The 16567-nt window shown below is 43.4% G+C and overlaps 1 protein-coding gene and 1 long non-coding RNA gene across 5 annotated transcripts in view; one reads left to right on the top strand and one right to left on the bottom strand.

The window, feature by feature from the left end:
• Window positions 1–507: 507 nt before the first annotated feature.
• The window catches only part of col5a3a (collagen, type V, alpha 3a), a 55677-nt gene continuing 39617 nt past the window's right edge, over window positions 508–16567 (bottom strand). For all 4 annotated transcript variants that reach the window (XM_056406435.1, XM_056406437.1, XM_056406436.1 and 1 more), the window contains 16 exons: window positions 10268–10321; window positions 9045–9098; window positions 8809–8862; window positions 8625–8678; window positions 7504–7611; window positions 6778–6831; window positions 6609–6662; window positions 6413–6520; window positions 6276–6329; window positions 5347–5382; window positions 4839–4892; window positions 4440–4740; window positions 4115–4227; window positions 3895–3963; window positions 2858–3091; window positions 508–2650 (listed from right to left, as the gene is read on the bottom strand). In XM_056406435.1, coding sequence (XP_056262410.1) covers window positions 2504–2650; window positions 2858–3091; window positions 3895–3963; window positions 4115–4227; window positions 4440–4740; window positions 4839–4892; window positions 5347–5382; window positions 6276–6329; window positions 6413–6520; window positions 6609–6662; window positions 6778–6831; window positions 7504–7611; window positions 8625–8678; window positions 8809–8862; window positions 9045–9098; window positions 10268–10321 — 1548 coding nt within the window. In that variant the 3' untranslated portion in view covers window positions 508–2503. The remainder of the gene's footprint in view (window positions 2651–2857; window positions 3092–3894; window positions 3964–4114; window positions 4228–4439; window positions 4741–4838; window positions 4893–5346; window positions 5383–6275; window positions 6330–6412; window positions 6521–6608; window positions 6663–6777; window positions 6832–7503; window positions 7612–8624; window positions 8679–8808; window positions 8863–9044; window positions 9099–10267; window positions 10322–16567) is intronic.
• LOC130188215 (uncharacterized) lies at window positions 10337–16540 on the top strand. Its single transcript, XR_008830583.1, has 2 exons — window positions 10337–13752; window positions 13831–16540. It is a non-coding gene; the product is annotated as an uncharacterized LOC130188215 (long non-coding RNA).

Here is a 16567-nt window from a genome sequence, read left to right as displayed (position 1 = left end):
CAAGATAAGTAGGCAGGCAAAGAGCGAGAGAAAGAGAGAGAGGGGGGGGAGAGAGAGAATGAAAAAGGTCCGAAGTTCAGACTGGTCGAAAATAAATCAGCTATTGGGACTTTGACCGTTTCTTCTCTGTGTCTGTCTCACATAAACAGCCGTCAGAACAGCTGTACCTCCACCTAACTGACCAAATCTCTCATTTCTTATCCTCATCCATTTCATTACGAACCCTCTTTCTTCTCTTGTTCCCGCCACACACCCTTCCCTCGCTTCTGTCTCCTCCCAGCTTTCCCTCTTGAGATCTGAAACGGAGCTAATTGAAATCAATGAACTGGGGAGCAAATCAGAGTTGATTACATCGGCTGATTGCAAGCTTGTTGAGGAAATGTTGCACAACCAGTCGGTAATGAAGAGCCTTGTTTGTATATTACACTCTGACTGGACATTGCAAGCAGCCCCATGCTCTCATGGATATTGTCCCAACCTGCCAGTCGAGTCTGAAGAGGAAAAGCATCACGGAGCAATTGTTTTTATTGGCACATTATTTTTTGACAAATACATTTGTTTTTATTCAGGCCTCAGAATAACTGTACAGTATATAACATGAGTACACCAAACACTATACATAGGATGGGCAGTGCAAGATGGGACATGATGAGAGGAGTTCATTACGAGAATGTTTAAACGCCATGAAACAAAAAGAACAGCGGGAGTGAATTGCTAAATTACACACTTTGGGCACACAGTCTCCTGTTCGAGTAGGAGGAGGTAGACAGAGCATCAAGATTGCATTTGCCAAAGGGAAAATTAGCTGTAAAATAGAATTCACATGCATATATCCTGTCTGTGCTATGTCACGCCTCCCATTTAATAATTTGAAGAAGTCTCTGTTCAAGCCGACAGAGACAGACTGTAGTATTAATGCCTACTAAAACCAAACCGTGGAGCTGCTGCATAGACTGTGAATAATGGAATAGCATGGCACTATCATGGAACCTGTGGTAATTCTACTTGAACGTGAGGACAATTTCTGATTCACAGCGCTACTACGTTTCAGAGGAAACCTGAAAGTATTTGCAATGGATATCATTCTGAAAATGTTACATGATGACATCATTACCTCCAGTCTTGATGCTGTAATTTCTACTTCAGGTTGACAGTTGTCTATAGTTGTTTAAGATGGCTTTTCCCTTTAAAGCGCTCAACCCCGCTGTGAACTGTCCCTAACCTCTTTTCACCGGCCCTGCGAAATTGGCACCATCAGCCAGAAGATGTGCAAAAGACTCAGTAGACTAGTCCCCAGGCCTCTGAGGGGGTTTGGTACTGCTGAAAGTGCAATAACCCTCTCCCTCTCTAGTCCTATAATCTTGCCCACATGAACAAACAGACACAGTGACACAAAAATAACATTTTCATCTTTAGCACCACCAAAGAGCAAATCATATCAAATGAACAGCATCATATTCTGGCAAAATTTCAACAAATGAACAAGAACAGAGAAACTGGAAACCTTTGAGTAGGTGAGAAAAGTGGAGAAAAAAAAAGGTTATGTCAGCAATTCTTTTAAAAGATGTGTCTCTTGGTATAAAAAATAAATGCAGTGAAGACTATTTTAATCAACATGCTCTTAATTCTTGACCTGAAATATCCCCAACATAGTTGCGGAGGTATGTAACAGCAAGTATATACCAGAGTAAAAAGGGTGTTCGTCTGACATAAACAGTAATGTAGTCCTTGAAAAGATGGCAGGCTCAAAAAGCTTATTATTAAGTCCATAGAGGGAAGCAGTCCAATAAAGGAAACAACCTTATCTGTTCAAGTAAGTGTCGGGTTCAATAACTAGCTACGCCCATTGAATACTTATCAATGTAATTCACTGAGCAAACTGTAGTTGAAGGGTAAAAAGGACGATATATCATTCCTGCACACAGGAAATTAATTATGGTGCTTGTGTGGAATTAATATGCTAGGCTAGTTCACAACTGCTTTGCAATTGTTATTATAGTGAAATCTGAGCATGCAAATGAGTAGGACAACTTTTCTGATTTATTCCGCCGCAGTTTTTGTTGAACATTCGGTAGGAACTAGTTCATTCAAGGTCTGAAAAGTCCCATTTAACTGACCAATACCACAGAATGACAGACGGCTCCTCTCTCTCTTGTCTTGTTTATAAGTGGTCATCGTCAAGTGGTGCAGTCTTCTCAAACAGTGAGAACAAAATTAAAATAAAACACTGAAAATTAAATATATTTAATTGGAATATTTCCCTTTGGTAAATGTGCTTTGTTCCCACTGGTACACGTCCTCTTTATCATCATTCTTCTTATTGTTGTAAAGCCATAGAACCAATCGCATTGGCTGTTGAATAGTCTTACATTGTATACCACACACCCACCACATACAGGAACATGATATAATAAATATTGCTCAGGGAAGCGGTAAAAGTCCAGTTCCGTTCAGTGAAAACTTTGTGCAGGTCTCTCTTTTTTGATGTGTTGTTGGCAAGATGTTAACCGTTGAAGCATACTCGTCCAACATGGAATCCAAATTTCTGGTTGCTGTTGCCAAAGTCTGCTGGAGCCATATCGATAATAGGGAGCAGCTCTGCCGAGGGAGAGTCAATCTCTAGTTCAGTCCTTTCCTGACCTTTGCGGAACTGAAAGAGAAAAATGAAAGCCATGATTAGAATGTTCTGGGCTTAATAAGGAATAACTAGCTCCCCCCACTCGCCGGCCAAAATCCCAGTACTAGTCAGTGGATTGATGGCTAACACTGCAGCACAATTGATAAACACATGAGTTCCATTCAGGCTAATTTGTGTTTGTCCAGCTAGTCCCTTCCCCTGGCATGTCCCTGCACTGACCTGGCATCCATCATGCACTGCATTGATGAAGGGGCTTTTGGCTTGTGTCAGCTCTTCGTCATTGCTGCCCCGAAAGCGGAGGGCATGCTGATAGGAACGAGAGGCGCTGTCAAACCAGCCGGCCGAGTTCTGGCAGGTGTAGGTGAAGCTCTGCTTGGCCGTGGCACTCAGTAGTTTCAGGAAGGTCAGCTGAACTACATGCACAGGGTTCCCATCCCTGTCACTGTAGGAGAACTGGATGACACAGATACAGATGCATTAGTGTTCTAAAAAGGTGGATCTAGTAGTAATTAAAACAGCACTGCCATTAAATTATATAACATTTTTTAAAACTACAAAAACATGTTTTCTCTAAAAGAGATAATTCCACAGAGCCTATAATCTAAGACAAATATTATTAATCATATGAATTATATAGCTGACACTGCAAACCTACCACCCTGTGCTGATGGAGGCGTTTACATCAGCAATCATAGAAAAGGTTACAGCAACTTCTCTTCAGAATCCCAACATACAAGGAAAGTGAAGTAAGAAGTCGGGAAATTAAGGAAAGAACAAAAAACGTAAGCCGATTCAAGGACACAGAAAGTCAGTGAATGGCAATTGTGCTGGCAGCTCTATGATTATCTGAGAGTGTTATGAGAACTCTGATCAGGTGCAAATGAAAGACCAGTGCTCTGCGCGTGCTGCCCTGCATGCTAGTCAATGAGAGAGTTGCCAATGATTCTTTGTGAGTCTTCTAGGAATCTGAATTTAACTGCTAGAAATATCAAATCAGCTTTCTCATTGCACATGGTCTAATACATTGATACCAAATGATATGTGCAAATATACAAATAATAAACTAAAAGGACACGGATGGACTCACACAGATGCAAGCCGACAAATTCATGCTCAACAAATGCTTGCACCTCAATCATATGCATGAATATCCTTCAAGCATTCTCAATTAGGATGAGTAATTTAGCTGAAAAAGACTGCCTGGCATTTGGAGCCCGCTGAGATTAATGGTAGGAGGTTAGACATTCATGTTGTACCTGCTTGCCTTTCCTGTATTGGCTGTACCAGCTTCCTGGCTTCTCTTTGTTCCACGCTGCTAATTTCACCTAGAAACATACAGAGAGAGAGAAAGAGGAAGAGAGAGACACAATGTTGAGTCAATGTTAGGCTCAAAGGATCTTGGGAGTGATTTTTGCTCTCATATTATTGGACGAGGTCGCTTTTGTAAAGGCCGGCGGCAAGAGGTTGGAGACTTACACTCTCAATCCTCTTGTCAGGGTAGAGACATGTCTCTCCGTCAGCTGTGAAGTTACAGTAGACCTTGATAGAGTCTCGGTTGCAGCCCTGGTTCGGATCAATCCAGTAGTCTCCTACAAAATGCACAAAGAAAGGACATCGATCAAGCTGTTGAAATAACGAACGAATCGAGGGTTACGTGCAACTGGTGATATGATAAAGAGCATTTTGACTTCAAGAGGAGGTTTGCTAAAAGTTGTGTGCATTTTGTCACTGGACTAGTTCTTCCTGGATAAAACATTGACGGTGTTGAAATAATCAATCAGGAAGCATTGTCTTTGCTCACCGTCTTTGTAGTCCGGTTGGACCATCATGAGCTCCTTGCATGTCCGGGCAGGGCTCTCAAAGGATCCCAAGGGCCTCCTCATCACCTCTATTTCTGTTTTCATGGAAGATAGAGTGGCAAAGACTTCTTCCATTCCCTCAGGCTCCTCCATAGGCTGATCTCTCTGGAGGAACTCCTCCAGATCCACATCCTCCTCCTCCTCCCTGAATGGGGCGGCACCTCCCGCCCCATTGGAGTGCCTATGTCTCTTCCGCCTGCCCTCTCTGATAGGCAGAGGCTCAATCATTGTTGCAGGGGGTCCCTGGAGGGAGCAGAGAGAGGTGAGCAAGAGGTGGCAGGGCAGGAAAGAGGGTGAAGCTGGCAGGGAGGGCCATCAAGTTGATCATTTGCGATACTCACTGGGGCACCTGGGGGTCCAGCAAGGCCTCGATCTCCTCTGGGACCAACAGTACCCTGGAGAATAAAAAAAGGACACAAGTTTGTTTCAAGCATGCCTCACGTGGAGCCTCTCTCGCACCACTTGGCTAAATCCCTGCTTCATTCGGCAGATATGGCTACGTTATAGGATTATCCAGCTGTGTGCATCAGCACTGTGTGGTCAAAGCCTTGGCTCTCTCGACACACTATAGTGGTTTTCTTAGCATCGCACACAACACAACCAAATCTTATTAAAAGGGGGGCGGTGAAAAAAAATTCCACACAAAGCAAGCATGGCTGTACGGTGTGCTTTTAGTACCAAAGACATGCAGTAAACACAGTAGAGCATTATGGTTGTGGAGCATGGTACAATTAAGCCAACAAACACTCTTTATCTCCTCCCTGGCATATGTTCCCAGCAGCTGCTCACCAAGCTGAGGTGTGAGTACAGCGGTAGCAATGTATAAACAAGACAGATGACTGAACTCACTAGTTCTCCCTTCGATCCCTTCTCGCCAGCTGAACCCTAAGAGTGGAGAGGACAGCAAGCAGTAAAAACATGAATAAAAGTACATACACTTAATCAAGTAAGCACTGCAAAATATTGCCAGCTATTCACTGGAAAACCAGACACCTGCCTCGCAAATATGATTACTTTTGTGACTGAGTGACAATGACAATAATAACAAGACTGTATGTTCTCTGGACAAAAAGGTTCTTGCTTTAGCTTTTTGCAGATAGAATCAGCTGCTAAATCTCTGAGATCTAAATCTAAACAATCTGTAAATCATATTATGAAATTGTATTGCCTTTATTATGTTCTTCTCTCTACATGTGTGTTCCGTTGGTTTTATACCTGCAAGATCTTTGCAAAAGACTCACAAGTGCATTCACAAGATTCGGCAAACCACAGGTATGAACTTCATGTGGTTCAATTAGTATTTACAAATACTGTTGGTTTATATTATGGAACATTTTGATTGTCAGCTTTTACATGAATTGGTTTCCAAACATATGTCACCAAAAAGGGCATACACTGGTTTCAATGCTCGACTGTCAGTCGGTGGCTTTTCATGCATCTCTTTACTTTGAGCATCAGTCGGTGATGGAGACGTTCAGCTTGACATTCTCATTATAGCCTTGGGCTTTCTCAATGCAACACAAAGTAAGCCTGCAACTATGGCCTATTTGATCATTCTGCTTTTTGTTAGTTTAGAGCTGTATTCATAAGTCATTGTCAAAAGATGGTTTTATGCCATATGGACAATAAAAGGTTAATACGTATATAAAGTTTCATAAGACATGAACACATTCTTTTTTAACTTCACAGTCAAATGACTCATCACATATTGTTGTTGAAACCATACACTGATCATAGAAAAGTATATATGTATATATAGTAACTGCTATGTGACTTACAGACAGTCCAGGTGGTCCCAGTGGGCCAGTGGGACCAGGTGTGCCGTGCGTACCCTATATATAGAGACAATGTTAGTAAACTGAACATCCTGTTGAATAGAAGTATAACAGATGCATTGTGTTGTAACCAAATGCACCTCATCTCCTTTAGACCCATGTGTCCCCTGAATCCCAGGAAGGCCTCTGTCTCCCTTCTCGCCAAATTCTCCTGGGGGTCCGATTAGACCGATCAAGCCGCCATGACCCTGCAGACCGAGACATAGTTCATCGGCATTGTTTCCCAGGATTTAAACTGGTGCAGAGTTTTCTCTCCGCCAAGGGCTACACACTCACTTTGTCTCCTTTGTATCCAGAGTCTCCTTTTAATCCTGGAAGTCCTGCTGGCCCCTGTAAATAATGGCACATGTATTAGTAGGCCAATGCACATGGCACATGGGTTTGAATCTGGATTTAATGATATGAACGTTGCTCTCCGTTAACCGGGCAACTATAAGGGTCTTACTATTGGTCCTGGTGGTCCAGTTTGTCCGAGTGGCCCATTTAAGCCTTGCTCACCCTAGAGAACAAACACAAGAATTTGAGATCAGAATAAACTACCGTTCACAAGTTTGGGGTCATCCAGACAAATTCGTGTTTTCCATGAAAACTCACACTTTTATTTATCAAATTGCAAAGAAAATACATGTATACTCAAGACATTGACAAGGTTAGAAATAATGATATTTATTTGAAATATAAAATGTTGTTCTTCAAACTTTAAGCTCAAAGGAAGGACAGTTTTATAGCTACTTTCACCAGCATAACTGTTTTCATTTGTGCTAACATAATTGCACAAGGGGTTTCTAATCATCCATTAGTCTTCGAAGGATATTAGCAAACACAATGTACCATTAGAACACTGGAAATGGGTCTCTATACACCTATGTAGATATTTCATTAAAAACCACACGTTTCCAACTAGAATAGTGATTTACCATATTAACAATGTTTAGAGTGTATTTCTGGTTAATTTAATGTTATCTTAATTGAAAAAACAATGCTTTTCTCTGAAAAAGTGACCCCAAACCTTTGAACGGAAGTGTATGTATGTCAGCCGAAGCAATGATTAAACGCAACCAGTAATGGAACTTCACGCTCTGAGGATTGGCCGTGAAGTTGCTTCACACTCAATAGAAACATTACCAGCTTCAGACGAATGTAAACAATGCATATTAAATTGTGTACTGACCGCTGAGCCTGGGATGCCTCGAAGACCTTCCGGGCCAGACCTCCCCTGGTGCCCCTGGGGTCCCACTGGTCCTGTCTTCCCCACTGGACCCTGTGTCCCTATTGTCCCCTACAGAGCAGAGAGACACACACACACACACACACAGACAGACAGACAGGTGTTATTGTTACACCCAGAGCTTCTGGGTAGTTCTGTGTTCACTGTCTGTTTCTGAAGTCTTGTCTCTCCTTTCAGACTCCTCCCTCCTCGTGTGCTGCCGTCCTGTGTGATTGCAAGCCCCGCCCTCATTGTTTGGCTTGTGCCTGTTACCCTGTGTATTCAGTCTGCGTCAACCCCTTGTTCTGTGTCACTTTGTCTCTAAACGTTTTGAGAGCAGACCAGCGGTTTTCCTCGTGTTGCTTTCTGCTCGTATGACCCTTTTTGTTCTCTCGTGTGTTTGCCCGCCGATTTTGATACCTTTGCCTCCCCGGGTGGATTACCTGTGTACCGAACCCTGACTGGATGAAACACTTTGTTTTTTACACCTGACTCCCGTGCCTCTGAGTATGCTTGTGAGTCCTGCTCACCGTGCTACCAGTTCCTTAACAGCTATGACCTGTTTGAAGGACGCTTTGTTGGAAGGCACCAAACCCAACCACAGCTATGACCTGTTGGAAGGATGCTTTGTTGGAAGGCACCAAACCCAACCACAGCTATGACCTGTTGGAAGGATGCTTTGTTGGAAGGCACCAAACCCAACCACAGCTATGACCTGTTGGAAGGCACCAAACCCAACCACAGCTATGACCTGTTTGAAGGACGCTTTGTTGGAAGGCACCAAACCCAACCACAGCTATGACCTGTTGGAAGGCACCAAACCCAACCACAGCTATGACCTGTTTGAAGGCACCAAACCCAACCACAGCTATGACCTGTTTGAAGGCACCAAACCCAACCACATCTATGACCTGTTGGAAGGCACCAAACCCAACCACAGCTATGACCTGTTTGAAGGCACCAAACCCAACCACAGCTATGACCTGTTGGAAGGCACCAAACCCAACCACATCTATGACCTGTTTGAAGGAGGCTTTGTTGGAAGGCACCGACACAACCAGGCAGCTGCCAGCCGTTGTCCATACCTTGGATCCTTTCACGCCTTGCTTTCCTTCCTTTCCTGCAGCACCGATATGACCCTACACGGGGTCAAGAGAGACAATGTTGATTACCATGATGAAAAAAGCTACTGCCTGCAAACAAACACATAATACATGTAGCTACACACACGTGTAGGCACACACATAATATCCAATATGCTGAGCTCACCCTGCGTCCAGGAGGTCCTGACGGACCTGGTTCTCCAGAGGCTCCTGAAGGTCCCTTCAGAGAAAAGAAAAAAGTACATAAGTTAAAACTGAAAAAAGTTGAGTCATCTTAACATGACATAAAGTTGATGAAGCAAAACCTCAATATGTCACAGAGAATACAGACTTCTGCTCAGCCTACAGGAGCCAATGGAGCTGTCAACATATGCAAGAAGTGGGAATTAAATCAATGCTTACTGCTTTGCCAGATTCTCCGTTGTCTCCTTTAGGGCCCGGCCCTCCATCTACTCCCTGGATAAAAAAAATGTAATGTAGAAGGAATAATTAAGCAATAAGCTCATGCCACTGTTGGAAGATCGTAAAAAAATATGACAGCAATAACACTATACTCGTAAAATATAACTTGCAAAGACGCACTATGTCACTCAAGTATGATGTAATAATTCATTTGTAATAGGATCCATCAGCTGATATTACCGTAGCAGAATCAGAAACATTTATCTGCTACGTGTGTTAGACAAACAAAGAATTTGAGTTGGCGGCTGGTGTGTGCATTAGGCAGACAAACAAACCAACAACAATCAACAGTCAACGTAGTTCAAGAATTTAAACATAAAATCTACAATGGTATGAAATAAAACTGCACAAACAAATAAGAGTGCTGTAGACAGGGTACTGTGTGTGTGTGTGTGTGTCAAAGTGTAATGTGTGTGAAAGTGAAATGAAATAGTAAGTATAGAGAGGTGTGCAGGGGAGTGACCGGTAGGCAAAGATCCTCCTGTAGTCGACTTGGACACATTGAATGATGAATGATGTGCACAGTGAAGCAGAGAGGAGGGAGCTCTCTCTGTAGGATGTGGACCGCCGCCCAGAGGAGGACAATGTGATGTTCCTCAGGACTGGACAAGAGCCTCCAGCTCTTCGAGATTAGACAACAGATTGTCCGGCTCTTTTAGACTGGACAACAAGCCTCTGCTGTTTCAGAGGACGGAACTTAAATCGATTAAAGCTGACTTCGAAGAAAATCCTGAGAAATTAGGACTGCCTGCATGGATTGCTGTAACTGTTACAGTGAATACAAATTGTTGGAAGTGACTTTATGAGAAATCATTTTAAAATAAAAATGGAAAAAAACACACATTCTTACCATTTTAGTGTCTGGTAAATTCACTGGATGAAGGCTTGGCAGTGTTGATCATAACGATGAGACAAATAAAAGAGGCAGTAATACGGTATAGATGTTCCACGTGATCACTAACTCGTGGTTGCTAGGGTTACGTCCTACCGAGACTCAAGCGTATAGCTGTAAAACACTCTCGGGAAGGCAGTCATTCCAAACACCTGTGAGTGACACTAATCCCTTCGGGATTGGTTGGACAGCCGACTGAGTTTCCCTGGGGCAGGACCTTGTTTACGTGACAACAAATTAATGATTAAACAACAATAACAATAATACTCACATTGTTGCCAGGTTCTCCAGCAGGTCCTGAATCTCCGGGGAACCCAATAGGGCCCTGCGGGGACGAACATTGAGAATATATCATGGTATATGTTGGGGAAAAATGTGTTTTAGAAGTTCTCTCTCTCCTGGAATGTGTTAAACAATTGTCCCTCCTCAAATGTCTATGGAGGAAGCTAAATCTAATCCTGTGTGGGGTCATGTGGAAAGGTCACAACCCAGGCTCTCATGGGAAAAAGGTCACAACCAAGGGGTCTTGAACTGAGCTTGAACCTAGCAGAATAAACAAGCCTTCGGGGTGTCTCAACTTCCTCTAATAGGTAACAGATGGACTTTGGAATGTGGATTCTCTCTGAGATCTATAAAGGTTGCAGTCTTGCACTGAGACAGCAGCAGTTATTTCTGACGGCCTTGAGAGAAGGCTCAGGGATCCTGCTCCATTCAGCTGAATGTTTTCATGACTTGTTTGTTATTTAGCGTTTGGTTGATGACTTGTAAACTTGTTACTATAATAAAGTGTTATGGGTCAACCATGCTTAAACTACTTTTGATCTCTCACAAGGTAAAGGAACACTTATTTCCACCACAAAATGGCGACGAGGATGCGATGGACGCGCTTGACGGGGACTCCGGCTGAACGGCAGATGGCCATAATATAGATGAATCCTCCCCCGAGGGTGAGAAGCTGCCGTTCAGACGGAGACCGGACGGCCGATCCAATCTAGTTGAAAAACTATGGACAACACGCGGTGAGAGATCCAATTTATTTTAAAACAAAAAGTCATGAAACAGGGAAAATAGAAAAATCTCACAATCAGGGTTGTTAACAGACGTGTTTTGGAAACTGTTGGGTTCTCTAGTGGTTTGCATGCACCAGTTTTGGCGCACACTTCTCAGGGAAAACAGTTAGCAGTTTTTAGAGATAGCAGCGGTCACTCATGACTTGCCTTGGTCATTCATGTGTATTGTTTAGAGTGAACGCGTCTGGTGATGCCTGAAAAATTTATTGACGCACACGTCGACGTAATACACGAATGACTAGAAATGGGTAGTGCTCAGAGAAGAGGGGAGACTAGTTGGAACCATGTCGTCCCGATCCTTCCGACCCTGTGTGAATTTATGTCAGAACATTATCCGGGCAGTTTAGATCAAATGCAAAAATGGATAGAAGTTGGTTTTCCTTCAAACGGAAGTTTGAGCGAGAATCAATTAAAACAGTTGGAGGTGCAACTGAGGGAGATGGAGATGAGCGCGACGGCTCAGCATGCAGCCTTATCAAAGAAAAAGCAGAAGAATGTGATATTTAAGGCAGACTGGGAAGCCTTTGGAATGTGGGAATTTGAGTTTAAAAAAAAAAAAAAGGGAGAGACAGAGATTGAAAGCATTTAATTAGCTAAATTCCAAAAAACCTACGAAGAATGTTAACAAGTGTCATTGCATTCACCCAAATACTGTGTATCCTTGTCTTTCTGAGGTACTGAGAGAATCGGTGGCTCCAGACCTGGATTCCGCCCCCCCCTTTTGCTCCGCCAGCCTGCTTGCAGCAGCCTTCTCAGTCAAATGCAGCTTCATCGGACACAGTCCAAGAGGGACACAGACTCTGGAACAATGCAAAGACCATCTGAAAGAGCGTTTCGTGAGCGGGACGAGACCAAACTCCTGCAGATGGTGAGAAAATCATATGTTCCACTAACAGATGTCCTAAAGCACGCTGAACATGCTAAGGCGGAGTTGCACAGAAAAGAGATGCTTGCAATGATCAACACGCTCGCAAGGCAACTACGGAATATTCCCACATGGCAACTTGGGAGGACAAGAGGTCGAGGCAGAGGCAGAATGGATCTGAAGATATGATTCAAGTGTGTGCTACAACTGCGGAGGGCATGGACACTGGCGAACAGAGTGTCCGGAGCCCAAAAAGGAAGACCCGCTTTCGACACGGCTGAGCGGAGGGAGGCGGGGGAGGGGCGGATCCCAGAGACGGACAACCCTCTCCAGGACAAACAAGTAAGGCACACTACACAAGAAAAACAAAAGAAGCAAACTTTAACATTGATTTTCTAACCATCTTTAAAGATGTTTTGACTCAGGAGTAACAATCTTATTTGTAAAATTGAAATTCCCATTATTTTAGGCTATAAGAAATAGCTCAAAACCACTCTGTAGCGAAAAGAGTGAAAAACTAATATTAGACCAGGGAGCTTCAGTTGCTCATGATCTTTTCACATTGCATACAGTACTGCAGCAGAAGGTTACATGCCATTATTACATTGTCATGTAAACATAGGAAGTAAACAGAAGGTTTGAGAGAATGTAGATTTGAAATAGAAGTATTGGTGAGAGAGGGCTGCTGTTGGGTCTGTCTGTGTGTCTCCCTCCGTCTCAGGAAATGTGCCTTGGAGCTGCCCTGCATATATCACTGACAGACTATCGCACTGGGAAGGGCGAGGATCTGGGTCCATGTTTTGCAATACGTCTCGGCCTTTCAAAAGAAACAACGACCGGGTGCTGAGAAACCTAGGGACTAGCGCTATTGGTAATGTTTTAAACTACATTGACCATCACAGTAAGTGTACACGAATAAAAAACAAAGAGAAAAAAAAGAAGGAGAAACGTAATACACGGGGACCAGAATGTCTAAAGGGTTGTCATGAAAGACCAGGCATGTCCCAGAGACTGCTTAGTGAAAACTTTGGAATTCTATAGACGATGTATTAGTTTATATAATATTATATGTATGTATTGTATTATATGATGAATTACAGCCATCAAAGGAGGCTTGTAAAATTAACAATATCTAAACATTTGGCAGATAATGGACATAAAACTAGTCTACAAAAAGAAAAAGGAAACATCAATGTGCACTAAAACGAGTAATTTATCTGGGACATGTGATCACAAGAGACGGCAATTTCCTCTCTCCCAACTAGTATTGTGGTAGTTCAATCACTACCAAAACTAATTAAGAAGAAACAAATTATGTTTTTTTAAATTATTTTTTTAGGAACGACGTCATACTACAGACAGTGGATCCCAAATGACTTAGAAAGAGAGGCACACCTCTCGTCCATGGTAAAGGCCTCAGTGAACATGACTGACTGACTTAGACTATAAAAGCAAAAGACAGAAGAGAACTTAAAGACTTCCTTACTACAGGCCCGACCGGGGCCTGCCGAGACCAAACTTGATATGTATTTTATACATAGACCGAAATGACTGTTACATGAACCCCAGTTGTGTCAGCCTCATGGAGGAAACTTAGGCCTGTGTCCGACTTCTCCTCGACATGACTTTGTTGTCACAGGTCTTCCTCTCTGTTGCAGCAGCTGAAGAAGCCATGGATTAACATCACGGGACATTGTGGGCTATTCTGATGTCACACTTATAGTCCCGCATGCAGTTTCCCACATCTTCCATGCCAGAAGACTTCTCACCTCTCTGCTCAGAGATGGTTCAGATATCATGTTGGAATAGCGTGACATTACGGTAAAACGCTGCGATGAACTTAACTCAACTACACTTCTTCCGACTGCAGATGATGGAGAGCCTCATGATCGTGTCCAGGTATTGCAACAGACATGCATCCCGAGACCTGATCTGTTGGACACACCTCCTTCCAATGCAGATTCAAGCTATCTGTAGCTATCCAGCTCACCCATAACGGGGCAGCGGTCAGGTTGTATGTTACATCACATCACACACTTGTTGGTGTCAGGCTTACTGCACACCGATCAGTACAAGCAGCAGAGCTGATTGCTCTCACAGAGGAATGTAAGGTAGCTAAAAAGGTCAAACTAACAATTACACAGGTTCACTTCAGGTATCTGGAACGTACATGACCTTGGGCCTCTGTGGAAGACACAGAGGATTTCTAACAGTGGCAAACCTATGCACACCACACGGTGGGTTTCAGCTGTTTCCAGTCGTTAAATGTGAAGCTCACATCTCTTCTTTTGACCTGTGTCAATAGTAAACATAGTGGCAGATCTGGTGGCAAAGGCGGCAGCCTTATCAGGCACCCCTTTTCCCCACATAGACTGATTCCAGTCCTTAGGCAGATCTTTCCACAATTCATTCTTTTGCCAATGCCAGGAGCGCTCCCTATGGAACGCTCTGGTGCCACTCTTTGAGTCGAGGGTTTGACAGCCCAGACGGCAAGCCTTGTTTGCCACGCGCTCTCTTCCATACTTCTAGATTTTCTCATGGAGGAGACCACGTGGGCAAAGGGGGAATGTGTAATGCTCTAAGTGCAAGTTCATACACCAGAGCATTTTCAACATTTGCAATAAATAACAACAGCAGGGTCACCGCCCTGCAGATACACTTTTTGAACAGTTAGTAATGTATTTTAAATCTCAACGTTTTAACATCAGGCATCATTGTTCTTATCATCCTCAATCAGCTGATTGAGTTGAACGAGAAAGTGGTACTATTAAATCTAAACTAGCGAAATGTTGTGACGAGACAGGCCTATCTTCAGTGAAGGCACTTTCCGCGAGTGCTTTTTCACATGCGCATGCGAATACAGCATGCTAAGATATTGTGCCAACCTATCATCCTCGCTCTCAGCACTTCACACACAGGTGAAATCTACACTTCCCTCACCAGCCACTGCGGTCCAGCATCACCTGAAACCAGGAGACTGGGTGCTCATCAAGGATCACAGGAGGAAGCACGGGAAGCAGAGACACTACCCGGGTCCCTTTCAAGTACCCCGACAACGGAGACGGTGGTGAGAGTGGAAGGAGAACGACGTAGGTCTACGCCAGCCACTGCAAACACATCCCAGATCCAGAAGGAGAAGGAGCAGCTGCTACAGGTCCGGACTAGAGGGGAAGGGTGAGAAAAGCGAGCGCCTTCCTCCATCAAGTAGCATGCCAAGCTACCAACAAGCGCACCCTTTAGCAGTGAAGTAACCGAACACCTCACTTATTTTGTGTGGCTGGGGAGAAACCCGAGTTTCTCAAACTGCAAAGCTGTCATACAGAAATCAGTGTGGTAGGAGGTGAACTCATGTGAAAAGGTGACGCCACCCAAGAAACAGTGATGGAAGAAAGATCTCCAGCATCAGGACACTCCTTTGAGGAGCACGGGTGCAGCCAGAGCAAAAGCATGCACTCACTGCTCTCTCTGAACCACGACAGCAAGGATACTGTTCCTGAACTTTGAATTTCAATTACAAGACATAAACGGCAAAGATACCAGCCCGTTTCATCTCACGAAGAAGTGGCAGGAATTGCCCAACAGGACGATGTGTTCCCTCTCCTCAATAGATTGATATGTTAATATGGACGAACAACTTCGTCAAATAGTATGTGAGTGGTGTTAAGTGGCCTACCAGCAGGTCAGTAAAGCACAGCCGAAACCAGCACCTATTGGAAACATGTACTTTTAAGCCCAACACAGGTTCTATTCGATTAGAAAATAGGTATACAGAGCATACCTTGAGTAAATAAATTCAAAGTCAAGCATTCATCTTGGACAAAAGCATAATTGTACTAAATCTTTAACTAAGACCAGACCTAGAGGTGAAGATTCACCAAACCCAAACCATCCATTCTGATCTATTCTTTGACTAATGTCAGCTGTCATGTTAATTTCTACGTGTTAGGATAACTAATTTGAGAATAGTGTGTAACTAAACAAGATCAGTACATAGTGGGTATTAGTAGACAAAAACCATACTTTGCACTCAGAGGTTAATGATGTAATGTCTTGAAATCTTTGGGAATCTACCTCACTGATGTATGTCCTACAAATGGTTATATACTAACTTTTGACTATCATTTTTCAGTTGTTAAAATTGTCAAGAATGACAAAAAGAGTGAGATGTTGGGGAAAAATGTGTTTTAGAAGTTCTCTCTCTCCTGGAATGTGTTAAACAATTGTCCCTCCTCAAATGTCTATGGAGGAAGCTAAATCTAATCCTGTGTGGGGTCATGTGGAAAGGTCACAACCCAGGCTCTCATGGGAAAAAGGTCACAACCAAGGGGTCTTGAACTGAGCTTGAACCTAGCAGAATAAACAAGCCTTCGGGGTGTCTCAACTTCCTCTAATAGGTAACAGATGGACTTTGGAATGTGGATTCTCTCTGAGATCTATAAAGGTTGCAGTCTTGCACTGAGACAGCAGCAGTTATTTCTGACGGCCTTGAGAGAAGGCTCAGGGATCCTGCTCCATTCAGCTGAATGTTTTCATGACTTGTTTGTTATTTAGCGTTTGGTTGATGACTTGTAAACTTGTTACTATAATAAAGTGTTATGGGTCAACCATGCTTAAACTACTTTTGATCTCTCACAAG

The sequence above is a fragment of the Pseudoliparis swirei genome, chromosome 23 (assembly GCF_029220125.1).
Source record: "Pseudoliparis swirei isolate HS2019 ecotype Mariana Trench chromosome 23, NWPU_hadal_v1, whole genome shotgun sequence".
Classification (NCBI taxonomy): Eukaryota; Metazoa; Chordata; class Actinopteri; order Perciformes; family Liparidae; genus Pseudoliparis; species Pseudoliparis swirei.
This window is presented reverse-complemented; position numbering and strand designations above follow the sequence as displayed.